At 37.7% G+C, this 27,383-nt stretch overlaps 1 protein-coding gene across 2 annotated transcripts in view; it reads right to left on the bottom strand.

Moving 5' to 3' along the window:
• Positions 1–27,383, bottom strand: part of LOC145672965 (voltage-dependent calcium channel subunit alpha-2/delta-3-like) — a 166,409-nt gene that overhangs the window by 80,833 nt on the left and 58,193 nt on the right. For both annotated transcript variants that reach the window (XM_081742231.1, XM_081742232.1), the window contains exons 6-10: positions 26,272–26,528; positions 22,896–23,006; positions 17,957–18,161; positions 15,488–15,624; positions 910–1,050 (exon numbers count right to left, since the gene is read on the bottom strand). In XM_081742231.1, the coding sequence (XP_081598357.1) occupies positions 910–1,050; positions 15,488–15,624; positions 17,957–18,161; positions 22,896–23,006; positions 26,272–26,528 (851 nt within the window). The remainder of the gene's footprint in view (positions 1–909; positions 1,051–15,487; positions 15,625–17,956; positions 18,162–22,895; positions 23,007–26,271; positions 26,529–27,383) is intronic.

Genomic DNA, 27,383 nt, shown 5'->3' with positions numbered 1-27,383 from the left:
CAATATGCTCGGATATATGGATGCATATTAAGACTATGAAAGCTTCGATATCGTAAAAATCGTAAATTAGAGACTAGTGTCACTGTAGTATAACATAAATGCATCGTACATTTGACTATCGGAACTATTCTTGATGTATCACATTGTTTCGTTTTATAGATATATAACTTTATAATATTTTTGTACTCTTTACCTGTTCTCTGACAATATCAACTATGAATTGTGTATGAATTCATAATACAAAACTGAAATACAGAAGAATAAAATAAAAAAATAATGTGATATTTCGCAGGGCATCTTATGTAAAGGGCGCCTTGTATTCTTCACAGGTTCTGTACTACCAGTCAGTATTTGAATTTATTATACAAAGCTGGTATACAGGATAACTAAAACTACTTACCTATAATGTGATGTTTCGAAGGGCGCCTTATGTAAAGGGCGCACTGTACCTTTCACGGGTTCTTTACCAATAGTAACTGTATGTATTTATTGTATAGAACTGTGCTATACAGAAGAGTAAATAAAATCGTTCATCTTTGATATGGTCTCGGAAGGGCGCCTAATGTAAAGGGCGCACTGCACCTTTCACGGGTTCTTTACTAATAAAACTGTAAGAATTTATTACTAAAAACTTGTATCTTTATTCATACTATGATATTTCGGAGGGCGCACCGGGACGTGTCCCGGTGGGCCAGCACGGGCCTGGGCTGCTCTGGGAAGCGGATTACGTGGCGTAGTAATTAATGTATCGGCACGGTGTACCGAAGATCCCGAGTTCAAATCCCGATCTAGTCATCCAATTTTTACTGTTCGTGTATTATTGAATTCGCGCCTACAGAAGGATTTGGTGTGTTAAAAAATTCGGTTATTTCCTACTTTCATTAATATATAAGATCAAGATATGCTTACCGTTTTCATCTGGTGGACATATTTGTCGTCTTCCACTCGTTGACTAAAATATATTTTCTTCCCTCGTACATGAGTTTCGTATCTTTCCTGTTGATCCTCATGTTTCATCACTTCAGACAGCCAATTTGAAAGCTTCGGATCCTAATTGGATAAAAAGAAACATAAAATTATCTATTTTTTTAATAAACACACTTGAATATCAAAATTATTTTTACACGTTTATTATTCAGTATTTTTCAACTACTATGAATATTAATTTACTCATTTATTAAGTATTTAGCATATTCAATGAATCGCATTCATTACTTTATTCGAGGAAAGCGGTTCTGTGGTGGAGAGCTTATATCTACTCCAAACAGCTATAAATTTGATTCTAGTTCATGCGAGTAGTTGTAGTGGAAAACTGATTGTTTGTATGTTATTCTCATTGTTAGAAATGTATTAGCAATCTTGTTACAGACTCGGTTATTTATCATTGCCTTAATCAGAAAATATTTGTAAGTTAAATGCAATTTCAAAGCTGGAGTAAGCAGTTATATTCATTTTATGTATTTTCCACGTACAAGCTTTGCTTTAGCAGACTTTAAACTGCTCGCTGAGCAAAACAATACATTTATTGTAAAAATTATTAACGTGTAACACTTTCACTAACTATCCACTTGGCTTCATCAGACACTATCCACTTTGACTTCATCAGACACTATCCACTTGGCTTCATCAGACACTATCCACTTTGGCTTCATTAGACACTATCCACTTTGGCTTCATCAGACACTATCCACTTTGGTTTCATTAGACACTATCCACTTTGGCTTCATTAGACACTATCCACTTTGGCTTCATTAGACACTATCCACTTTGGCTTCATCAGACACTATCCACTTTGGCTTCATCAGACACTATCCACTTTGGCTTCATCAGACACTATCCACTTTGGCTTCATCAGACACTATCCACTTTGGCTTCATTAGACACTATCCACTTTGGCTTCATCAGACACTATCCACTTTGGTTTCATCAGACACTATCCACTTTGGCTTCATCAGACACTATCCACTTTGGTTTCATCAGACACTATCTACTTTGACTTCATTAGACACTATCTACTTTGACTTCATCAGACACTATCCACTTTGGCTTCATCAGACACTATCTACTTTGACTTCATCAGACACTATCCACTTTGGCTTCATCAGACACTATCTACTTTGGCTTCATCAGACACTATCCACTTTGGCTTCATTAGACACTATCCACTTTGGCTTCATCAGACACTATCCACTTTGGCTTCATCAGACACTATCCACTTTGGCTTCATCAGACACTATCCACTTTGGTTTCATCAGACACTATCTACTTTGACTTCATTAGACACTATCCACTTTGGCTTCATCAGACACTATCCACTTTGACTTCATCAGACACTATCCACTTTGACTTCATCAGACACTATCCACTTTGGCTTCATCAGACACTATCCACTTTGGTTTCATCAGACACTATCCACTTTGACTTCATCAGACACTATCTACTTTGACTTCATCAGACACTATCTACTTTGGCTTCATCAGACACTATCCACTTTGGCTTCATCAGAACTATCCACTTTGGCTTCATCAGACACTATCTACTTTGACTTCATCAGACACTATCCACTTTGGCTTCATCAGACACTATCCACTTTGGCTTCATCAGACACTATCCACTTTGGCTTCATCAGACACTATCTACTTTGACTTCATCAGACACTATCTACTTTGGCTTCATCAGACACTATCCACTTTGGCTTCATCAGACACTATCCACTTTGACTTCATCAGAGACTATCCACTTTGACTTCATCAGACACTATCCACTTTGACTTCATCAGACACTATCCACTTTGGCTTCATCAGACACTATCTACTTTGACTTCATCAGACACTATCCACTTTCGCTTCATCAGACACTATCCACTTTGGCTTCATCAGACACTATCCACTTTGACTTCATCAGACACTATCTACTTTGACTTCATCAGACACTATCCATTTTGACTTCATCAGACACTATCCACTTTGGCTTCATCAGACACTATCCACTTTGGTTTCATCAGACACTATCCACTTTGACTTCATCAGACACTATCTACTTTGACTTCATCAGACACTATCTACTTTGGCTTCATCAGACACTATCTACTTTGACTTCATCAGACACTATCTACTTTGGCTTCATCAGACACTATCCACTTTGGCTTCATCAGACACTATCTACTTTGGCTTCATCAGACACTATCTACTTTGGCTTCATCAGACACTATCTACTTTGGCTTCATTAGACACTATCCACTTTGGCTTCATCAGACACTATCTACTTTGACTTCATCAGACACTATCTACTTTGGCTTCATCAGACACTATCCACTTTGGCTTCATCAGACACTATCCACTTTGGCTTCATCAGACACTATCTACTTTGACTTCATCAGACACTATCTACTTTGACTACATCAGACACTATCCACTTTGGCTTCATCAGATACTATCCACTTTGGCTTCATCAGACACTATCTACTTTGACTTCATCAGACACTATCTACTTTGGCTTCATCAGACACTATCTACTTTGACTTCATCAGACACTATCCACTTTGGCTTCATCAGACACTATCCACTTTGGCTTCATCAGACACTATCTACTTTGACTTCATCAGACACTATCCACTTTGGCTTCATCAGACACTATCCACTTTGACTTCATCAGACACTATCCACTTTGGCTTCATCAGACACTATCTACTTTGACTTCATCAGAGACTATCCACTTTGGCTTCATCAGACACTATCCACTTTGGCTTCATCAGACACTATCCACTTTGGCTTCATCAGACACTATCCACTTTGGCTTCATCAGACACTATCTACTTTGACTTCATCAGACACTATCCACTTTGGCTTCATCAGACACTATCTACTTTGACTTCATCAGACACTATCCACTTTGGCTTCATCAGACACTATCCACTTTGGCTTCATCAGACACTATCCACTTTGGCTTTATCAGACACTATCTACTTTGACTTCATCAGACACTATCTACTTTGGCTTCATCAGACACTATCCACTTTGGCTTCATCAGACACTATCCACTTTGGCTTCATCAGACACTATCTACTTTGGCTTCATCAGACACTATCTACTTTGACTTCATCAGACACTATCCACTTTGGCTTCATCAGACACTATCCACTTTGGCTTGATCAGACACTATCTACTTTGACTTCATCAGACACTATCTACTTTGACTTCATCAGACACTATCCACTTTGGCTTCATCAGACACTATCCACTTTGACTTCATCAGACACTATCTACTTTGGCTTCATCAGACACTATCCACTTTGGCTTCATCAGACACTATCCACTTTGGCTTCATCAGACACTATCCACTTTGGCTTCATCAGACACTATCTACTTTGGCTTCATCAGACACTATCTACTTTGGCTTCATCAGACACTATCTACTTTGACTTCATCAGACACTATCCACTTTGGCTTCATCAGACACTATCCACTTTGGCTTGATCAGACACTATCTACTTTGGCTTCATCAGACACTATCCACTTTGGCTTCATCAGACACTATATATTAGATATAGCTGGCGAAACTGTTATACGTTATTAATTTTTACAATAAACGTATCGTTTTGCTCAGTGATTAGTTTTAATCGGATTTAATTCTATGTATAAACAACAGAACACATATGAAACTGAGACTTTCAGTTTTTGTAATTGTTTATTGGTTCGAATATTCGAACTTATATGAAGAAGTAAAGCATGATACATAAGTATATGACATCTCTGATATAATTGCCATGCCACTTCAAACAAGATTTCCAACGGTTCACAAGATGATGAATACCCTGAGTGAAGAATGTGCGTGGTTGATTGTAGAACCATTCTTTAAGAGTTCTGGACCGTTTTCAAACCAGTTTCTTTTTGAGGGTTTTTCTTACTAGCTTGAAGACTTAATGGTCGCAGAACGAGTCGAAGCTGAACGTGGATGATGAGGCCTTCCCAGTCGATTCCAAGAACATTGTGATATATCCTTATATCACACCACCACCACGTCATCTGAATACTGTATTGAGTGACAGACACTCATTCATGCACGCATTCTGCATACGGTACTACAATAAACTTCGTCCTCATTTGGATCTTTTGGCACCAAAAGTTGAACAACTAGTCGTTATTCTTGTGAACACAATAGTTGTATTGTTGTAAAACAAATTCCGGTAAGTGAAATTATTTTGGATTTTACGTTTTTTCAGTATTAATTTAATATAAAATTAATTTAGGATAAGTTAGCAAATAAAGTCAATTTTGATTGACAGAATATTCAACAAGTAACGTTCTTTCTAACTGAAATTCTTTCCGATATTTCAGATGCTTCGCTCGGGCACTCTTCGTCTGGCTCACAAGGCTTCAAATGTTTTACCAGTGTTGCCACATTTTAGCTATAGGATGGGCTGAAAATAGTACCAAATTGAAACAAAAAGGGCTGAATTCATTATTTTATGCCAGTGTAATGCATGACTCTATAACATCAAAACTAAAAGAGGTAAAGTTCTAGAACACTCACCCTCTCTTCCAAGAGTCCAAATCAAGAAAGTGCTCTTTTTAAAAATTAATTTTTAAAAACATCGAAATAGGAGGATCCCAAACAACCGTGGAAGTAAATGAAACTTTTCTTGCACGTATGAAGAATAACAGGGGCCGAAAATAAAAAGGGAAAACAGTTATCATCTTCGGTATGTATTGTAAGGAAACCAAACTTGCCTCTGTTTCAAAGTGACCAATAAACCAAAATGGTATTATGGCTATATATGAAAAAATATATAAAACGAGGAACAAATTAATCATCTCCGAGTCCGTGTGTAAACAGTATGTTATAATAAAATACTAAAATATAAATTACTACCCTTATTTTTGGTTATTTCACAACTGAAGGAGGATAATAGACTGTATACTTTCAGGACAGCATTTTTTAAGAGTCCAATACACAGTATGAATAACGTGAGATGTACGAAAAGTCTTACTGACACTTTTGAAAATGTAACAAGTATTTCTTAAATGGTGCTAAATTGGATAGAATTGTTTTCATCAAAGGGGCTGAACATGCCAGCGTGGTACCAACGGGCCTATGAATGACAAAAAGGGTTGAATTTGGTACAATTGTACAAACTGTGGCAACACTGATGTAAAGTCTTCACATCTTTCTTTTGTATATATATGTCGGTGTCGGTGTTGTTTTGAAGCACCCTGTATATCACTGTTGATATATATATATATATATATATATATATGCACATATAGGGTATATATATATCCCTGTATATATATATATATAGGGTATATATATATATATATATATATATATATATATATATATCAACAGTGATATACAGGGTGCTTCAAAACAACACCGACATCGTTTGAGAAGTGATTCCTGACACCAAGATAAGACAAAAAGTATAGACCAACTTGGTTACACAAGTGTTTCCTTTCGGAGTTATAGGCTGCCGAAAATATTAAAAAATGAACTTTAAAGGTCCGTAGCTTCAAAACTGTGGTACCTACCGTAGCCGGGTCAAGACTTCACTTAGGAACTATTATGTGCTCTATCCAAAAATTCATGTTCCAGAATTCTAAGGTACTCATGCAACAATTTTCATAGAAGCAGTTTGGCCACGGGTATATAATTTGAAGTACTCACCAACCACCTTTATAAAAATTGTTGTGGAAGTGCCGCTGGATTCTGAAACATGAATATTTGGATACGGCACATACTAGTTCCTAAATAAAATCTTGACCCGACTACACATAGGCAGTGGCGGATCCAGGATATGATCAAGGGAGGGGCTAAACCATAGTTTGCTGCTTTATCAAGTGTAAAGCAGAATTGAAGCCCATTTTATCCAGTGTATACCTGAGCTTCAAGGGGCTACAGCCCTTATAGCCCCCCTGGATCCGCGCCTGCGCCTAGGTCTCATAGTATTGCAACTATGAATCTTTAAAGTTCATTTTTTCATGTTTTCGAAAGCCTGTAACTCCGAAAGGAAGCATTTGTGCACCCAGCTTGATCTATACTTTTCATTTTATCTTGGTGTCAGGAATTATCTCAGAAACGTTTTGAAACACCATGTATAATAAATATTTATTGAACTAGTACTTCTATATTTATCAAGTAGATATAAATGTTTATGAGCTATGTAATATTTAAAGTATATAATTTTAATATTAATGCACTAATACATAATTCAAACCTGGTAATTATACTTGTAATTTTTTATAGGAGTACTTTTTCAGCCGGAAACCCTCCATATCCAATTGCCCAACAATTAATTTCAGATTTCCGTATGTCCGGTGTAGCATTACCAAGAACATTATTTGGTCACAGTTAATAAGTAGTTATAATTTTAAAGAATTTAAATTACATAGTTAACGCTAACGAAAAAGTACAAGCATACAGAATTTCAAGTTTTTACTCCAACTACCTAAATTATGATATTGTATGTTAAAAAAAAAAAAAGATCCATTTAAATAACATGGGGAATTTCTTCATCCCCCTTTGGGCCCCTTAAAAATTTAAAATATTAACTTTTGACAATTTTCCTGTATTTTAGTCCGAAAAAGCTACAACAATACCGAATTTCAACTTTCCACGTCAACTACCGTAAGTCCGGGGTTACTTTGCAGCAGATTTAAGGAATTTTAAAGAAAATCGCATGTAACTTACAAACGTAATGATTTAGAACACCGTATTTTAAACATATATTAGCTAAATATATAAGGAAAACATTCGTTCAAGTGCATTAGTAAACATTCACTATGACCATAATTATTGAAATATAAACTTCGGTGCAAAATTACCCTATATGTGCATACTGTTACCGGGGATACTTTGCACAACATCCAAAGAAGTATATTAAACATACGAACATAATGCTTCTGTGCAATGTTTTCCCTTCAGGATTTATACATTTCACTTCCTACATAAAACTACATGCATCTACAAATATTGATATTAGAATGATGGTACTGGTATCAGTATGAATTACCGATTTTTGTAAAGAAAATTTTGTATTTTCTGGTACCGGCACAGGAACCACATTCTGATAGTTTAGCATATGCCCCACAAAATTGCCAACTCGGAAACAGAAAAAAAATCCCCATGAATTGATTTCCCTTGGTTGCTCTTTATGTATACAAGAATATCGCCCCAAACGTAATCAGTGGAATATTTACGGAGTTTGGTGCTTTCAGGCTGAAGTCCACCCAAATTGCATGATTTCTTTAAAAAAAAAATCTAATGTTAGTCATCCCTATGCGTATAAGCTTCAAGCCCCCTCCCCCCCAAAAAAAGTCTGGGTGATTTCTGAAAGAAAAAAAAACTAAGCTTTCCTGAGTGAAGGTATGAAGCCCCTCTCAAACTAGTTTTCTGGATCCGCCACTGTTCGTAATTTATTTTCCAACAAGAACTCCATTCCGGCATCTACCTAAATAGGAAATTTACCTAAAAGTAGAAGGCAGGAGGTACTAGCAATAATAATTTCCTATCTAAGAAGTTACTTTGGACCGGTGCAAAGTAACCCCGATCAGAGGCTGAAACCGCCTTCTTCCAGTTTTATTTTTTCTGACTTTAAAACGTTCATACTTCAGTTTCAACTATTGTATCAAAGTCCCATTATACATAGTAGTATTCTACGAAACTGACTTAACTTTGACTGAAATAATTGTAGGTGATAAGTTTCAAATTTTGTCGGCCTTTACAAAGACTGCTTTCCATATCTCTACAACAACAAATCCTCCGAGTAATTAGAACTGATGTTAACCACCATGAAGCTTTTTTTTTTTTTACAGTTCATGATCTTACCAACAGAAGACTGTGCAACTCTTTTCATATTTTGTGCAAAGTTACCCCTGATGTGCAAAGTAACACTGTCAAATGGTATCCGTTATTTTATGTCAGTTCATGTAGCTTTATATATAGTTAGGATAGGATAATGATGGAAACGGAATCTACTTTTGAGACGGCATTTTGTTTTTTGTTTTTGGTAGAAAACCACTTTTGATATATATTACCGTTTCTGTTCTATAATGATTGACAAAAAACAGGAAATGGTCTATTTCTGCTACTTCCGGTTTGATCATAGAATTAGGGTAAGAGACGAAATCTATTATTATGTCGCTGAAACAATGAGGAAAATCCGATTCTTGCCCTATGGGGATCAAAATCGAAAACCGGAAGTTGTGGTAGATTCCTACCATTTCCCGTCTTAGTAGAGAGATAAGAGCGAAACTACAATCTATTATTAAGACGGTGAATTGATTATAGAAAACCGTTTTTCACTCTCCCACATTTTTTCTACTATGACGGTTCATGTTGAAACCGGAAATTGTCTATTTCTCCCACTTCCGATTTGAATATAGAATTAGGGTAACTTGAAATCTAACTCTGTTTGATCTGAATTATTGTTGACTCGATTCGAAAAATCTGATTCTTGTCGGTTTTGGTCTATGGAGGTCAAAATTGAAGACGGAAGTGGAATATTTCTACCACTTTACGATTGTATAGCGTAGTAAGGGGGAAGATGAAAACAAATTTTTGGGCGCTAAATTGTTTTCTGAAAACAGCTTCTAGTTATCGCCTCCCAGTTCTTGATCTATTATCTGCCGACAGACAGCCAGACGGACACAGCTGTTCTATAAGTCTTCCGATAATTGCATAGTTCGGAAGTTGAGGGCTCTCTCGCGGCTAAGCGCTTAGCGTTCGAGCCTTTGGCGTTGGAGGTCTCGGGTGCGATTCCTGGCGGGAGCTCATAAAGTTCGGATTTTACGTTAATCTGTAGGTCCACCTCTCATATAGCCTCGCTGTAAAAGAGGCTCTACATAAAATAATCAGATCAAATCAGTTCGGAAGTTTGCAAAGTAAAGAGTTAAAACAGAGACTCTTCATTATAAAGCTAGAAAATCTTATATCATTTCATTTCGAAAGTCCAGAATCCTCACTAAGACAGCCTACATTGGAATTTTTTTTAGTTTTTATTTAACAAGGATTAGCCACTTCCTTTCTGATAGAAAGAGTTGCCGATCTCCTTTGCAAAAATTATTCTATTTTTTTTATTACGTTATTTTTCTCTCATTACAAAGTACCACATACTCATACTCATACTCATACTCATACTTTTCTTGACGGTTTTTCTTTGTTGCTTTAAGTACCGGGCCGGAGCCCTTGCCTTACTTTTGTTTTGTTGATTGTCGTGTGGTTTTGCGTGCGTATTGCAACCCTCCTTCTTACTCTCCCTATTTTTACCTTCCTCCTATTTACATAATATAGGATAATTAAGGATAAATTTATATTAATACTAAGAAGAAGATTTTTATCAACCCTTAACCTGGTTGTCCTCCTTTCTCTTTTTCCTTTAACTTATCGAGAAAGCGAGGTTGCATTCAAATTAGCTCGATTATAATCTAATTAGTCTCGTCTAGGGTAAGACTACTTTAGAGATTTCCCTTCCCGGGAACGATTTTTTAGGAATTAGAAAAACATAGCCTTTCTTTATATAATTAACCATTTATTAGATGATTGTTAAGAAAGTTGGATTTGGTTCAATAATAATAGTAAGTTGTCTACTTTTCTCTAATTTGCTCCCACTCAAGAAAAATTCCTACCTAATTCCTTAAATGAAAATGCTCTAGAATATATAATGTTATCACTAATAAGGGATTGGACTGCGGAGTAATTTGCCTCGCGTTCTCTTCCAAGCTGACAAATCTACTCCTTAATTCTTTCTATCAGCTATACTAATTATTCATAGTATGCTTCGCCTAGTTGCCCTAAGCGTAAAGCAACATTCTTATGTGAACTGCTTTACTGGGAAAAAACTAGCTAATAACTTAGGTTTGAATATGGTTAGGTAAGGTATTTTGGACCCGTAACCTGGATCCGAGGGTAAATCAAGTGGTAGGAAACTCTATCAGCTTCGTCTATATTTCAAGACTCCGCTTCAAAATAAGTATTAAGATCCCTAAGAAGAATCTTATATCAATTAATAGACCGGGTACCCATTTATCACCCTGCGAACAACTCTTAGTTCACTTACTCAATTCTCTCTTCGTTCTTAAATAAACGAGAGAGCAAAAACTGTTTAATATTTAATCCTGACTGAAAATTCTCTAATTTTCCTACACACTTCTCCTCGCGCCTTACTTATACAAAACCCCATATTCAATTACCAGGAATGTTCACGATAGTTCCTTACGCGATCCCAAAAACATCTTAAAACCGATTTATTTAACTCAAATTATATCTTAATTCGCGAGTCCTATCCTCTACCGAAAAACAAACATTTCTAAGTCAGAAATTAATTCCCTATATATTCTAGTGAAACGGTTTCTCTTACTCTGAGAAACATAAAGGAACGAAACAAGTCTCCATCACTCTGGAGGATTCCTTTCAGAATGACCTAACTGCAAATTCCGCCTCTTTTTATAGCTGTTAGGCAAAACTCGGCCGCAGGAACATCTTGCGGGTAGCGGGGACTATGAGTTTACCTCGGCAAAAAAAATTCCTTCTCCTATTTCCAACTACAACGACTCACGTTCCCCTGAGAAGTGTATCCAACTATAAGAAGTTTCGCTAATTGCATACAAGAAATTTACAAAGCTAAAAGAAAATATGAATAAGAATTAGCACAAATTTACATAGACTATATACATACACACAATATATACACTTACGTAAAATATTAACCAGGCCTGGTACTCCTAGGTACTCCCAGATCTACTAATTATTTATTTCTAGAATACACTATTTATATAATATACAGTAAGGTGTGCCTTGCAGTATTTGTTGTGAGAGAGGACGCAACTGTCGCGCTCCTCTTTTGCTGTTCCTATGTCATGTTATTTGTTGTGCTCTTTAGGGGTGCGACATCTTGTAGATTTGTCTTCTTGGTTTTGCAGTTCATCTGGTGGCTGTGTTGGTGTGGCGAGGCTCTGATTGTCCTCCAGAAGTTGGCTGTTCGGTAGATTCGGTAGTCATGTAGAAATGGGAGTTCCAAATCTTCATGTAATTGTTCGAGGCGAGTGTCTCTCGAGTGTCCTGTGATGGCCCTGGCTACTCTGTTCTGGATGACTTGTAATTGTCTGAGGTGCGTGTTTGCTGCGTGTTGCCATGCAGGGTGGGCATACATCATGACGGGACGAATGCTCATCTGATAGATGTGGCGTTTGGTTTTCAGGGTGAGTGAGGGGGAGAGGAGTAGCGGTAGCAAGGCTTGATGGCGTTGGCTGGCTTTCTTGGTGATGGAATGTATGTGTGGTGCAAATGTTAGCTTCCTGTCCAGGACTATTCCGAGATATTTGGCATCTTCTTTATTGTGGAGGGGTGTTCCAGCCATGGTGATCCTGACGTGAACCCTTCTTCTGTTTCTCGTGAAGTTTACCACGGAGGTCTTCTGTTGGCTGACTTTAATCTTCCATTCTTCAGTCCATCGTTGGAGAAGTTCGGCGTGTCGGCTAAGGTATAGTTGAGCGTATCTGATGTTTCCATGGCTGGCAAAGATTGCCGTGTCGTCTGCAAATGTTGCTACCGCTGTGTTGGGGGTTGTGGGAATGTCCGCCGTGTACATGGCGTAGAGGGTTGTGGATAGGCAAGATCCTTGGGGGACTCCTGCTAGGATAGGTCTGGGGGGTGTTAGGTGTCCTGCATGGGCGACACGAAAGGTTCTTCCCTGTAGAAAGGATTTGATGGTCCTCAGAAGGTAGTGGGGAGTTCCCTGGAGCATCATCTTGTGGATGAGTCCTTCGTGCCACACCTTGTCGAATGCTTTCTCTATGTCGAGAAAAAGCCCCAAGGTGTGGCCTCCCTCGTTGAATCTGTCACATATCTTCTCTACCACCCGTAACAGCTGCTGTTCCGCGCAGTGCCCTTTCCGGAAGCCGAACTGGTGGTCCGGGATGATGTCGTGATCTTCGTTGAACTGCTGTAGTCTGCTCTGCAGTACTCTTTCAAACACCTTGCTGGTATGTGAGAGCAGGCTGATAGGGCGGTAGTTGGCCGGGTTTGTTCTTGTCGTTCCTGGTTTGGCCAGCATTATGACTTTTGCTTCTTTCCAGGCTTCTGGGTAGTGTCCGGTTCTCATTATGGCGTTGTACAATTTACAGAGTAGGACCAGGGCCTTTCTCGGGAGGTGCTTCAGTGCCTGCGGCGTCACTCGGTCTAGACCTGGAGCCCGGTGTGCGTTGATCCTTTTGATGATTGCTTGTATCTCCCTCGGTGTCGTGAGGACTTCTGGAGGAAGTGGGTCTTCTGTTCGGATGTGGTGATAAGATCTGAATACTGTTGCAGAAGTGATTGCTGAGGTATTGGTAGCGTTGATCTGAAAGGTGGTTTCCAGGGTCTGGGCGAAAAGTTCTGCCTGTTTTTCCGGTTCATGTATTATTCCTTGTGGAGTTTGAAGTGTTAGTGTTCTGGAGTTAGCTGCTGGTCTTGTGATGTTTTTTCACTAACTTCCAGAATTGCCTGCTGGGTGCCTCTAGCTCCTGGAGGTGGAGATTCCAGTCTCTGATTTTTATTCGAAGAAGCCTTTTCCTGACCCTGGAAACAAGATGGTTCCAAAGTGTTTTGTACTGGGGAATTTTAGTATGTTGCCACTGCTTTCGGGCCCAACGCTTCAGGTGGATCAAGGCTCGTTCTTCAGGAGTGGTCTGGTGTGTTGGATGGGTCGTTGTTGAGGTGGTAGATGCGATGGCAAAGGCTGAGTTGATTGCTGCGGTGAGGGACGCAGTGGTGGCCTCTATGTCTTCAGTTGTTTCTATTATCCGGCGTGTATCTAACATGTCGCTGAGCAAGGATCTGTAGTGGTCCCAGTCTGCTGTGCGCAGGGTTGGAAGAGTTCGAGCTGTGAAGTGGTAGCTTATTGCGATTGTTTGTAGTACAGGTAGATGATCCGAGTCGAGTCCCTGGATAACCTGGGGTACATCTAGGATTGCCAGGTTCGCCGTCAGTACCATGTCCAGTATGTCAGGCATCCCGCCGTTCCTTGGATAGTGAGTGGGTTCCGTTGGAGCCGTGGGAGTAAAATCTATAGTATTTAGGGCTTGATGTAAGATCCTTCCGTTTGCATTTGAGACGTTGGAGTTCAAGGGCCGGATGCTTGCTATTGAGGTCTCCTCCTAGCAGAATCTGTTGTCCCAGTTGACGCAGAGCTTGCAGATCCAAAGGGTTGCGGTTATTGTAGTGTGGTTTGTAGGCTGATATTATTATGATCGGTCCGTTTGCTGAGTGGAGGGTGATGCCTGTGGCTTCCAGAGATTGTAGGGGAGGGAGAGGGAGGGGGTCATACGGGATACTATTTTTGATTAGGATGCTCATAATGCCTCCCACATATTAAAAAGAACATTGCAAGTTAACAACTGTGAGTATTCAAGATAAAATACAATAACACAGCATTACAGTACATTTTAGTGCACAAAAGTTAATCTTTTGAGAGCTTATTTAGCGTTCTAATGAATAGTGATGTATTTTATCAATACAAGAGCTAGTCTCTTGAACAGAAGTTAAACTCTGCCTACAACAAAAGTTGTGTCATCTATTAATCACGTAGAAACCTTATTACATATGAATTCTCTTGAAATCATTACAAGGTAGGTAGAAAGAATCTATTTGTTCGATTTCAATGAAACTTTTACCAACATGTTCATTGAAATTTCAATAGGGTTACAATCCAGTTTTGCACTGGCCAGGTTGAGTGCCCTTAGCACGAGTCGTTAAATGCCCCCATATCTATCTATCTATCTATCTATCTATCTATATATATATATATATATATATTAAACACAAGGCCGTTACGGAATAAAGGAGTCTTTGCTAAGTACAAAGTTTTACTGACTCACGGGGCCGTACTGTTATGAGCAAGGGGATCCGAGAAGACTTTAGGAAAGACGAACTTAGGTTTTCACAACCTTTTTGGAAGGAAGACTCAAGAAAGCATTTTGCTATCCCAAAAATTCGACCAAGGCGTACAGTTTCTGCGCCTCGTCATCCCTGAGGGCTCCTCAGTCCTCGGGCCCTTAGCCATCGACAAGTATTGAACGTGGCCAGTACGGCACTGTTACAGTCCTCTTATCGATTTCCCTCTATTCTATGGAACTGACCAATAACGTCAAACGTTGAACAAGGCATTGGCGTCGAAAGGGTGTTGAAGGGGTCAGTCGACCCCCTGGAAATCTTGTTGTAATATTACCTTTGGGATGGTCAAGTGTATATTTTTAAATATATAATTTTCCACACATATTTTAAACAGAAATCCAATCTTATAAACAGGAAATATATACTTTATTGACTTTAGAAAGAGTTTTCGAAGACCAGATTTGTTTTCAATTCTTTTTGTTAAAATATGCATCCTTATTTTCGGGAATATTTACATCAGAATGTATAAAAATATTCATAAAAGAGGAAAAATCCCATTTTTCATTTTTCATTGAATATCAATATATAAGATGTAAAAAAAAAATTTATATTATCTTACTGTTATATCAGCATATGCGTGCGTCCAGAATATCGGATGGACAGTTTTCTGTAAAACCATGGGTCGTGCTAGAACTGGAATATATTTCAGCACTCCATCGCGGACTTCATCCAGTGACTGAAGATGAGTGTAGTATCCTATGAAATCAAATTAAAAGTGCAAGTAAATTCATTTGAGATTTGCAAAGTTGTATTAATATATTTTCAACGATTTTTAAATAAAAATACCTAACTTTAACTAGAATTAAACTCGCCAAATACTGTATTTTACGGACTTTAAGACGCACTTTTTTTCTTCGAAAAACTACCTCCAAAATTCAGGTGCGTTCTTATACTCGAAATTAATATAAAACATGTTCAGTGTTTGATTTAAAATTCCCGCCAGTCTTAAAAATGACCATATATTCGATGCCGCAGGGAAACCTATCTCTATCTGGCAACATTGGATTAAAATGGCAGCAACAGTGCACAGATGCGACGAACATGAGTTGCGGGGATTCACAAGCTTTGCTAACACTGTCTCTCTCACACGCCCCGCCATCACAAACCCAGAACCACAGACTATCATATACAGACCGTAAACTCTGCGAAAAACTAGAAACAAGGCGAACAATCGTAGCGCCTCTAACATGCGACGACGGAACTAACCAGTCGATCTGTTAGTTGACATCTCATGGCAATCTGATAAAAATGGTAAAAATGTTACGTTTTTTTTAAGTTGCTTAAGAATTAAGGTGCGTCTTGTAGTCCGTAAAATACGGTAGTCAAGACTCAAAGTAAGTTAATAGATATTCATTGATGCAGGGGCGGATCCAGGAAGGGCGATCGGGGCGATCGCCCCCCCCCCAGAAGAGCAAACTTTCTTATTTTACATATATAAATAAAACCCATCCCAAAGTTTGGAACCCTTAAAAGTAGCAGTATGACAACCCACCGCCCTACCCCAGAAGTCGGTCCTGGATCCGCCCCTGCAGTGATGTATACATAATATCATTATAATCGTCCCATAAACTTAACATTATTTTCTATTTTGACGGACGGGAACCGGAGAGTGTGAAATGACTGGTATCCAACAATCGCCGTCAAACTGCATCTGTCATCTAGCACGAGTTCCACACTGCATCGGGCACATCAGTTTCACTGTAGACTGTCAGGACAGAACTGCATGCACTTGGTTTTCATGGTAGAGCAGCTGCCCACAAACCACACATCACTCCAACGAACAAAGCCAGGAGGTTGGCACGGTATAAGGCTCATCGAAATTGGACCCTAGACCAATGGAAACATGTCTTATGGGGTGATGAATCACACTACATGTGTTTTATGTCAGATGGTCGGATGGGGTGTGGCGACAACCCGGGGAATGCTTCTTACCGGACTGCATTGTGCCAACGGTGAAATTTAGTGGTGGTGGTGTAATAGTGTGGGGTGTATTTTGTTGGTTCGGCCTAGGCTCGCTTATTGTTGTGCCTGGTAAAATGACGAGTGCAAATTTCTGGACATTTTGGAAAATTCAGTGCTTCCCACATTGTGGAAATTATTTGGAATGGACCCATGTTACTATCAGGATTATACTGCCTCTTGCCATAAAGCTGCCAATGTTATGTCGTAGTATGACGAGAACAATGTGCAACGAATCCAGTGACCTGCTTAATCGCCTGATTTGAACCCTGTGGAACATCTGTGGAATGAATTTGAACGCCGTTTAAGGTCCAGACCAACTCGTCCAAATTCACCTGCCGCACTTGGAACCGCTTTACAGGAGGAGTAGGCTGCCATCCCACCTGATACCTATTAGAAACTGGTAGAAAGCCTTCCTCGGAAATACATGTTGTAATCCAGGCCAAAGGAGGCCCTACCCTATATTACTTACGTCATGATTTGCTTCATTCCGAAAGTTGTGGGGTGACAGGGGACTTTTTGGTAGATAATGTATATATATATATATCCAGGGTGCTTCAAAACAACAGACAACGTTTGGGAGGTGATTTCTGATACCAATATAAGACAAAATGTATAGACCAACCTGGGTGCACAAATGCTTCCTTTCAGAGTTAGAGGCTACCGAAAACAAGAAAAATGAACTCTAAAGGTCCCTAGCTCCAAAACCATGGGACCTACCGTAGTCGTGTCAAGACTTCACTTAGAAACTAATATGTGCCCTACCCGAAAATCCATGTTTCAGAATCCTAAGGTACTCACGGGACACTTTTTATAGAGGGAGTTTGGCTACGGGCATATAATTTGAAGTACTCACCAACCACCTCTATAAAAATTGTTGCGGAAGTGCCGCTGGATTCTGAAATATGAATATTTGGTGTTGTTTTGAAACATCCTGTGTATATTTAATTTCCACTGGACAGGATTCGCTTAATATAATTTTAATTAATTGAAACTGAATATTAAAGATCAAAGTAATATTTTCCCATTAAGCTGTAGAGATTTTACTTGATATAATTTATAAACTTACCCCTATTGTAGCATGCCATCCACATAATTTCTTCGACATTAGTGACTTCTTTTCCGAGCAGATAAGTAAACACCCTGACCGGAAGGAAATCTGTTTCGTTCCAGTTGTAAGTCTGGAATACCTCCGTTACATTGCCTGGTAAGCCATCGGTCACTAACATGATGAGTTGGTTGCATTTTGATCCACGAGTTTCACTGTACCGGTACTAAGAAATAAATATAAAAATATTTTTCTTAATTAAATGCACTTTATTTTTAGTGTCTAAAGAATCTAATTAAGAAGTTTTATTCTATAGATATATATAGCAAACCAATATACAGGGTGTTTCAAAACAACACCGTTTGCTAGAAGCACTAAGATTGTGCTTGTAGCACTAACTTATACTAACGTAGCGCTAACGATTGGCACTCTTTTCATTTTAGACAAAGCTTAATTTTTAAAAGTGATGATTTTGGCTTGATCAAGCCAGAATTGCCACGTAACTTTTTCTACATGAGAACACTAACTTTGTACTTGTAGCACTAACTTAGCACTAACGGTTCATACCTTTTTTGTTTTCTACAAAGGTTATTTGTAAAAGTGGCGATCTTTAGTTTGGTTACTACATTCTGTACCTTGGAGTACTAATGTTATGTTACGCTAGCCTGAACTTGTAAACTATTCATTGTAGCTTGGAAAATTCAAAATTACTAATAAAACTCCAACTGACCAAAGCAGTATATATATTTTAAGAGTATATATATGTGTGTTACAGTTTCGGCTATGTAACATGGTCTTCCTCAAACACATTATGAGAGAAATATCTAATTTTGACAGCTTAAATACAATCTGAATGCATGACACGCCCACTTTCTCTTTACCAAACGTAAACTTAATTTGTTCTAAATAGTAAATTTTTAATTAGACGTTGTCACTTTATTTTCTCGCGCACCTGTTTATAACCTTTTTACATCTGTTATAAAATTTTAATTGGTTAAGAACTTAAACTCTTAATTAGTTGTTTGCCACTTATACTTTCTATACACTATTGTCCATCTGCTGTTCTCCATTGTACACCTGCTCCAACAGCTCGTGTTGATCCTTTTAATTCTTTCTTTCTATTTTGTCTATCACCTTTTCCCATAATTAATCTATTATAAGTCCACTAGACCAATTTACCAACTTCTCCTTCCTGTATTTCTTAACCTACTGGGCTTCTTTCCACTTTCTTATTACACTCCTTTTTCCCCTTTCTAATCTTTTTATTCCTTCCCAATCTATTTCTTTTCCTATTTCTTTAATGTGTTTATATATTCCGTTGTTTTCTCTTTTCAGTCTGGCACCTTCCTTGTACTGTTTTATCCTTTGTTCTAATCTCTTTCCTGTTTCCCCTATGTACCTCATATCGCACTCTTTACAATTAACCTGGTACACTACTCCCTCTTCTTCTGATCTTATCTCCTTTTCTTTCTTCTTTCCTTTCTCTCTCACTAAGTCTATTACCCTCTTTCCTCCTTTCCTGTCTGTTTTAACTGCTTCTTTCCCCAACAGGTTCTTCAGAACCTCCGTTTTCAATTCCAACTTTCAATTACAAACCTTTTTTCCGTTCCTTCTCTGCCTCTTCCTCTTTTCCTTTCTTTTAGATCTTCTCTTCTGAATCCGTTTCCCTTTAATAACTGTCACAGTATTTCTGTCTTCTTTCTTTGTCGCTATCTATCATTTCTATCATCTTCCTCATGTTTTGTATAAAATTCTTCTTAGTGCCCCTGTCTACGTTACTCCTCTTGTGGCAGTATATCCCAGCATCGCATTCTTTCCTGTACCACCTCATCTTAAATTTTCCTCCTATTTTCTCTATTGTCATGTCCATGAAGTTGATTTTCCTCTCTTCTTCTATCTCCATTTCTAGCCTAATCCCATTTTCTTCGTCCTCAATTGTTTTAACAAATTTGGAATATGGAAAGGAACTAAGAGACAGTTGGAGAAATTTCTAGCAGGCGGGTTACGTGTCTCGAGTGCGTGGTTGGAGGCATGTACTGGCAATATACTGTATATATATATATATATATATATATATATATATATATATATATATATATATATATATATATATATATATATATATATATATATATATATATATATATATATATATATATATATATATATGAATACCACTCATTCTAGCTTTGGAACTTCTTGTATAAATTAACAGACAAATTCTGACCAAAGCATATATTGCCTAATAAATAATAGTGTTACAGTTTCGGCAAATTAACTTTGCCTTCATCAGACATATTATAAAATTAATATGCGGTACCGCATCGCAGTATTGCAAACTGCGATGTATCTATGATCATATTTGTTACCGAAGAAGTGGGCTATTTTTGCAGAAGAAAACAGTTTATTACTATCTTCCCTTTGTGATAGAATTGTTTTCTTTCGATCTTACATATAGTTAAAGCTTAGTGATTAGTCTTCTTGGAAATCCAACGTTTACTTTTAGGTGTCTGTTGGCTCCCAAGAACACAATCTACTACTGACTACAAACCAAATTATTGGAAACAGACCGTAGAACTGATGACAGGGACCGTATCCTCTTCGACACTTTATTCTATCTATAAAGAAAGTTGCTCCATGGACTGTCCAAATCAAAGACTCGAGCTTACTTTTCAAAAAACTAGATTACTAGCTTAAATATGAGACCTTAGCAGGTCTCTTTTCTGCCCTCCATTTTTTCATATTTCTTTTATAGTATTGGCGTAGCAATGTATATCTGTTTTGCTATGCTCGCTTATTTTTCATTCAAGTTACGGGAAACAAGCAGAATTCAGTTTAAAATGTTTAAAATATGGAACATGAGTTGGATCCGAGTAGCAGTTGGCAACAATTTGAAACTGGACTTTGTGAGAAATAAGTTATTTTCTTTTATCGTAAAAAATGAAGTTGACTTCGTGATACGCAACTCCAATTACCCGTTCTTCAAGTCATTACAAATTCAAAACTTTTTTTAAAAAAAAGCTTTAAATCTACACATCAACAGCTACCAGCATAAACAATCTGTAGAATGTCAAAGTTAATTTAATATATATATATATATATTAAATTATATATAAATATATAAATATTATATATATATATATATATATATATATATATATAATTGCTGTTACTTTTTCCTTACTTTGCTTTTCATTATCATACTTGCATAGAAAATGTTTACTATTTCACTTTATGAAAGAATAATAATAATAATAATAATAATAATAATGTTCTTCTTGGCTGCCGAGTTTAGGATACAAAACTTAAAAATTGCGATATAAATTTAAATTTGTTTCACATTTTGGCATGCAAAAGTAAAAATCAAAGAGAAACGCTGATGTGTATATATATATCCATATATTTCGTATATATATGGATATACAGGGTGTTAATGAACTATACCGACAAACTGTAAGAAGTGATTCCTCACATCAAAATAAGAGAAAAAGTTCATATGGACCTATGGGGAAAACTGCATAGTTTTAGAGCTAGGGCTGTCCAAAATCGCGAAAAAGCTAAATTCCAACAGGCCCTATTTCGAATTCGAGATGGTGGTCCTTATCAGCGTAAGGGAAGTCACACATGCACAATCCAAAAATGCATATTTCACCAATGTTCAATGGGTGTGCAGGGTATTTTCTACAGGGTGCTATTCTCAGATATACTCTCAACAGTGTTTTCAGATATTTATTTATTTATTTCTAGACACAACAGGCTACATAACCCAATTACAATGTCCGTTACATGAATTAAGCAACTATAACACATTCATATTATAATATACTTATAGTTATAATGTGGTTGCAATGTCATTAATGTTCTTTCATCTACAATTATTTCTTATTATATTACAAAGACCTGCCTTGAATTGACTTACCCTGTTAATATTAATCTCGAAATCTATTGCATATTTTGTTAACCTATTGTAGGTTGTACTCAATCTCCATATTGGTGACTTCTTGTTTGCATTTCGTGTGTAATCTGTCGCAGTGACGAGTTACATTTATAGGAGTGCGTATTTTAAATTCTTGAAGTATAAATCAGTGCAGTCGATTTTATTATTAAATAACTTATACAGAAACAACATGCCCTGCTTACAAGGATGATCCAAAATAGGCAAGATGTATGACCCAATGCTTCGGTGGGAAGTCGGAAGTTTTAGGAACCGGCAGCTCTACGGTCTTTTGTGTTCGGAATAACGTGTGTTGCAATGTAATTCATCACGGAATATTCCATGTTTTTTTGCACTTATAAGCGTGAAAGAAAACATCACAGCACGTGTGTTCCTGAATACTAGAGACCGTGCTGCTGGCGGTTCTTAACACTTCCGATATCCTGCCAAAGGCTTCCGTGTTCACTGCTGTCAAAGCTTCTCGTTTGCCTACTTTGGACCAAGCATAAAGTTAGAGCACATCTGAAAATTCGGTTGACGGCATGCCTGGGAATTACATTCTGCAGAGAGTACTCTGAACACCCATTGAACATTGATGAAATATGCATTTTTGGATTGCGTATGCGTGACTCCCTTTATGCTGATAACTACTGCCATCCACAGTTTCTCGAACTCGAAAAAGGGCCTGTTGAAATTTTAACTTTATCGCGATTTTGGACAGCCCTAGCTCTAAAACTATGCAGTTTTCCCCATAGGTCCATATGAACTTTTTCTCTTATTTTGATGTGAGGAATCATCTCTTACAGTTTGTCGGTATAGTTCATTAACACCCTGTATATACGAAATCCCCTCGGGGAATTTCGTATATATTCGGGGAATTTCGTGTTTTTCCCAGGTGACACAAAACCTATCTTGCTCCACCTTCTTCTAAACTTCAGATATTCCAAACAAGAATGAGTTAACTAAATACATAGTTTTTTTAAGCGAAAATATAATACAATGTTTGATTTATATATAAACACATACCTCTTGTAATATTTGGAAAGCTTTTTCAAAAGCAAGACTAAAATTTGCTAGGCCCTCTGGACTTACTTCCTCTAAAGCAGCTTTAAATTCAAGAAGGTTTTCAGGAGTGGCCTGAAAGAAATATATAAAATTATTATTCTTAAAATTCTATTAATAACGTTATTTCTAATTCGATGTTATATTGAAAAATAATTAATAACTTTATTTTAATGTACGAAACTAGTGTGGATTTAAAACCAAAAGAAGTAAGTTTTCTAAAATGTTTTTTTTTTAATTTATTGATTAGCAGTATTATAAATACAGCTAGAAAATTGTTGTTTACAGTGGAACTGAGAACAGTTGCCTAGTAGCACTGAGCCAAACCCTGACAGTCATGATTGGCAGCTGCAGGATTCGAACCCGGGACCTCCAGATTGTTAGATAAGAAGCTTAATTTTTCTCCTTGAAAGTCCTTGAACGTGTGTGATAATAATGGTCGATTGCCAGATAAGTCATGACTCAAATGACCCAATGATTCGTAATCGTGTCACCACTGATACTAATACATAGTAATACAGGGGCGGATCAAGGCTGAATGTTTTGGGTGGGGGCGGTCCTTCGAAGTCAAATTACGATAAGAGTTATTGCAAAAAAAAAAAAAAAAAAAAAAAAAAGTAAAACAAATTTAGAAAAGGAGAAGTACCTCATCTGTAGAATTAACTTATTTAGAAATTGATACTGATGGATTGCAAATAATAATAATATACTATAATAATAAGTAATAGTAGAATAATAATAATAAAAAGAATGCAAATTCCTTTTTAATCAAGACCTTTTAAATTTCTATTCGAACGCTAGTTTTTATTACTTCCTTCTTTTCCTTGCTATTTTGAATTGTACTTGCATGTAAAATAAACGACTAACCTATGTGAACTACAATTTTTGAAATAAATATTTTCACAACTGCAATAACAACACGATTGATTCACAGGAAAAAATAATATGTAATATCGACTTGTTCGTACGACAGATTTAGTTGTAAACAAAATAAACAGTTTTGAATAAAGAAAGGAAATGCACAAAAGAATCAGTTCCCGTCTTACGACAGTTTACAAAACAAATTCCAGCTTGCGTTGTCGCAAAGCGGCGAATTTATCTACCAGTTTCTCAACATCGACATTGATTTCGCGACGGACATATAATAGAGCTATAGTACTCGCGCCCAGTCGTGAAGCTTGGGCTCTAAACCAATCCCAGCAATATTTTGCTTGAGCTCCGATGCATCGGAAAACTTCGGTACAATTCGTGGAGCTGCTTCCCGAGCGCACACTTGGGGAAACGTCAAACAGCTGAAATTCACTAACAATGTTGCCAAACTTTGAAGAGAGAGAAAATGAGTATTGAAAAAAGCATTTAAAAATTACCAACAATAACACTGTATAACAATAACCACTGTAACAATTATTCTAAAACGGTAACAATAACACAAATAGTAACAACGAAAATATAACGCAACCAAAAAAAGTAAAAACGGAACTTGACGCCAATTCGACAAAACTGTACTCTCGGGAGATGTTTTCCGTCTAGCACGAGAGACGACACTGACAAAATTTGATGGGTGGGCGTTGACGACTGGAACACACCCTCGCGTTCTATTGGGTGGTGAAATCGGTAGATCTAGGTCAAGCTTCACGACTCGGCGGAATACTATAGATCAGTCAATCGATCTTTACTCATCCGACTTCGAGTCCAGGTTTCCAACAAATGAAGCGTAGAGAAAGTTTTTTTCTGCCGTAGCAATGCTCACAGCTAAAGTAGTAAGAATGTAAAGGGCAAGATGAATAACAGGATATTGTTCAGAGTCACAAATTAGCAGCGCATCCAAAGAATTTATTTGTTTCCCTATGTCTCTTCTTCTGTAGCACGGCGAAACGACTCCAAATTTCAACCTCTCCAGCAAAGTCTCTCATGGATTTATTTGTGAAAGGTGACAAAAATTCAAATAGAAAAATATTTCCTTTTGCCTCTCCATACTTATTTCCTTATGAAATAAGTTCTTTGGAAGTAATGTTCTCTGGAAGTAAGGATAATAAGCTACAATTTATATCTGTTAGGATGTTATCAAGCACAAGAATGTACACAGAACGTACACATTTATAATACAAAGGAGAAAATTCTTAGGATAGGTTTTATTTTTAAAATAAAAAAAATATATCTATCTTATTCTGGGGGCGGAGGGGGGGGGCATTGTCCTGGATCCGCCCCTGTAACAATACATAGTAATACAACAAATTGTCCTTCATTTATTTTTTCGTCCCAAACTCACCTTAATTGTTCTTTAAACATTAATTTTTTGCCAGACTGGCCTTTATTTGATATTGTAACAGTATTTTAGTACACTTTATTATGCCCAATATATTTATTTAGAGCTTTGAGCATCAGACGCTTGTATACAGTGGTACCATTTAATCATTTGAAGAACTGGTTCTATTATCAATATAATAAGTTGACTTACAATGTTATCATTACTAAGGGCGCCCATCAGGGGGGAAAGGTGGGGCGGTAGCCCCTCCTAGAGGAAATTGTACTTCAGAATATCGAAAATCCAATAGTATTTTTACATTACTTACAGCAAAATTTAAAACTATTTTTGAAACGTCGCTTATACTTGCCCCCCTTGAATACCACAACATGGGCGCCCTTGATCATTACTATATGATTGTATTATTATTGTTATTTATTCCAATGATACTAGTAATGGTAACTAGGATTACGTCATATAGCTAACGTTAATATTTTGAATATTGATTTTTTTTAAATAGTACTGGTAAAGTAATTTTCTTTTGTAAGTTCTGGATCTAGAGGCGAAGAGGCAATTTTAACAAATGGTTCGAGCAAACCAGTCCGAACTGCCTGAATAGCACCACTGCCTGTATAGCAGGTACAAGATTCATCACCATGCCAAATTTAATTCCCATCGGAAGAGTTCGGTTGATGTTTTTGTTTTCGAAAATGTGATCCAAAATATGACTACCCAGCTCACAGATGACGAGAAGAACCCTAGCAGAAGTAGTATGACGTAGGTATGGGCTCGCCTACTTTTCGCACGGGGGTTTCAAATGACACCACGGAATAGCATACAGATAACTACCCGGAGTAGCAGACGGCATCTAAGCAGACCACACCTCAAAAACCGAAAATGGACTTGACCGTGTCGTTGACCTTTCCCCGCTTCCCCTGTTTTAGGGTTCTTCTCGTCATCTGTGAGCTGTACTTATTTTCTGTAAGTTGGTTACCTGTCTAAGTTGGTTATTTTCCCATGAAACCGATTGTACCCAACGTAGACAGGTTTCATTGTATTACCATACCCGACAAAGAAGTAAACTCTTAAACTTACCTGTACCAATTTATCTTTAAAGCAATGGATGATCGACTCTGTCTCATTAGAGAACTGTAAAATGTTGACAAAGTCATTGTTGCCAAGTGTATCAAGAATATTGTTAGCAACAAGCTTAGCAATTTCATGTCTAATGCCTGTCATCGATCCTGAATTGTCAAACAAAATTATCATGTCCTTTGTACAGGTTGCAGCCTCGATGTACCAAAGACGTGTTCGACAATCGAATAGGTCGACGTCTTGTTTCCAACTGATTGCTGAAAGAAAGAATAATAGCATATTTTGAATGGCATCACACCAGTGGCGTATGCAAGGGAGAGTATCGGTGTTTAAATCCCCCTTGAACAAGATTTTATGGAAAAATAAGCATTTACTATATTAAGATATATACACAACAATAATGCCTACTCTAAAAGGATACGAAATTGAATACTTGAACCTCTGCCCTTGAACATTTCCCCCAAGATCTCAGCATCGCACCACATCTATTCTTCAAGTAATATGGGAACCTAATGTAGTTCGAAAATAAAGTGAAATATGAAATCATTCGCGTTCCACGGTTATGTCGGAAAGGCTAAAGGAGACGGTAATAACAGTGAATGAAATGGTGGAACGAAGAAAAGGGGAGGAAACGGGAGAACCTCGAGGAAACCCCGACGTGGCGTTTGTCCACCACAAAGCCCAGTTGGTGCGAGCTGAGATTGAACCAAGTATCTTACACGCCAGATTAACGGTCTACTACTGAGCCACCTCCCCATTCTTATGTGGTTTGGATCCCACGTCCAGTGACGTAACTAGGGGGCAAACGGGGCTTGTGCCCCTAGCGCCGGATTGGAAGGACGCAAAATTGGGCAAATATTTGAGAGAACGTTTTAGTTTGATTGGACAGGGGGCGCTAGGTGAGTTCTTGCCCCGGGCGATAACTAGCCTAGGTACTTTGCTGCCCACGTTAAGCTGTAGATCTATGTTTCATATAGACTCCCTGCTGAAAGGGACGCTACAGTCTCATTTAGTCAACCAGTGGCGGATCCACGGCGAGAGTGGTGGGAGCAACCGCCCCTCTCCCAAAGGCTACTTTATATGGGCTTATATACAAAATATTGCATTAGTTT

Source organism: Thermobia domestica, chromosome 16, assembly GCF_964235325.1.
Source record: "Thermobia domestica chromosome 16, izTheDome1.hap1.1, whole genome shotgun sequence".
NCBI classification, from domain to species: domain Eukaryota; kingdom Metazoa; phylum Arthropoda; class Insecta; order Zygentoma; family Lepismatidae; genus Thermobia; species Thermobia domestica.
This window is presented reverse-complemented; position numbering and strand designations above follow the sequence as displayed.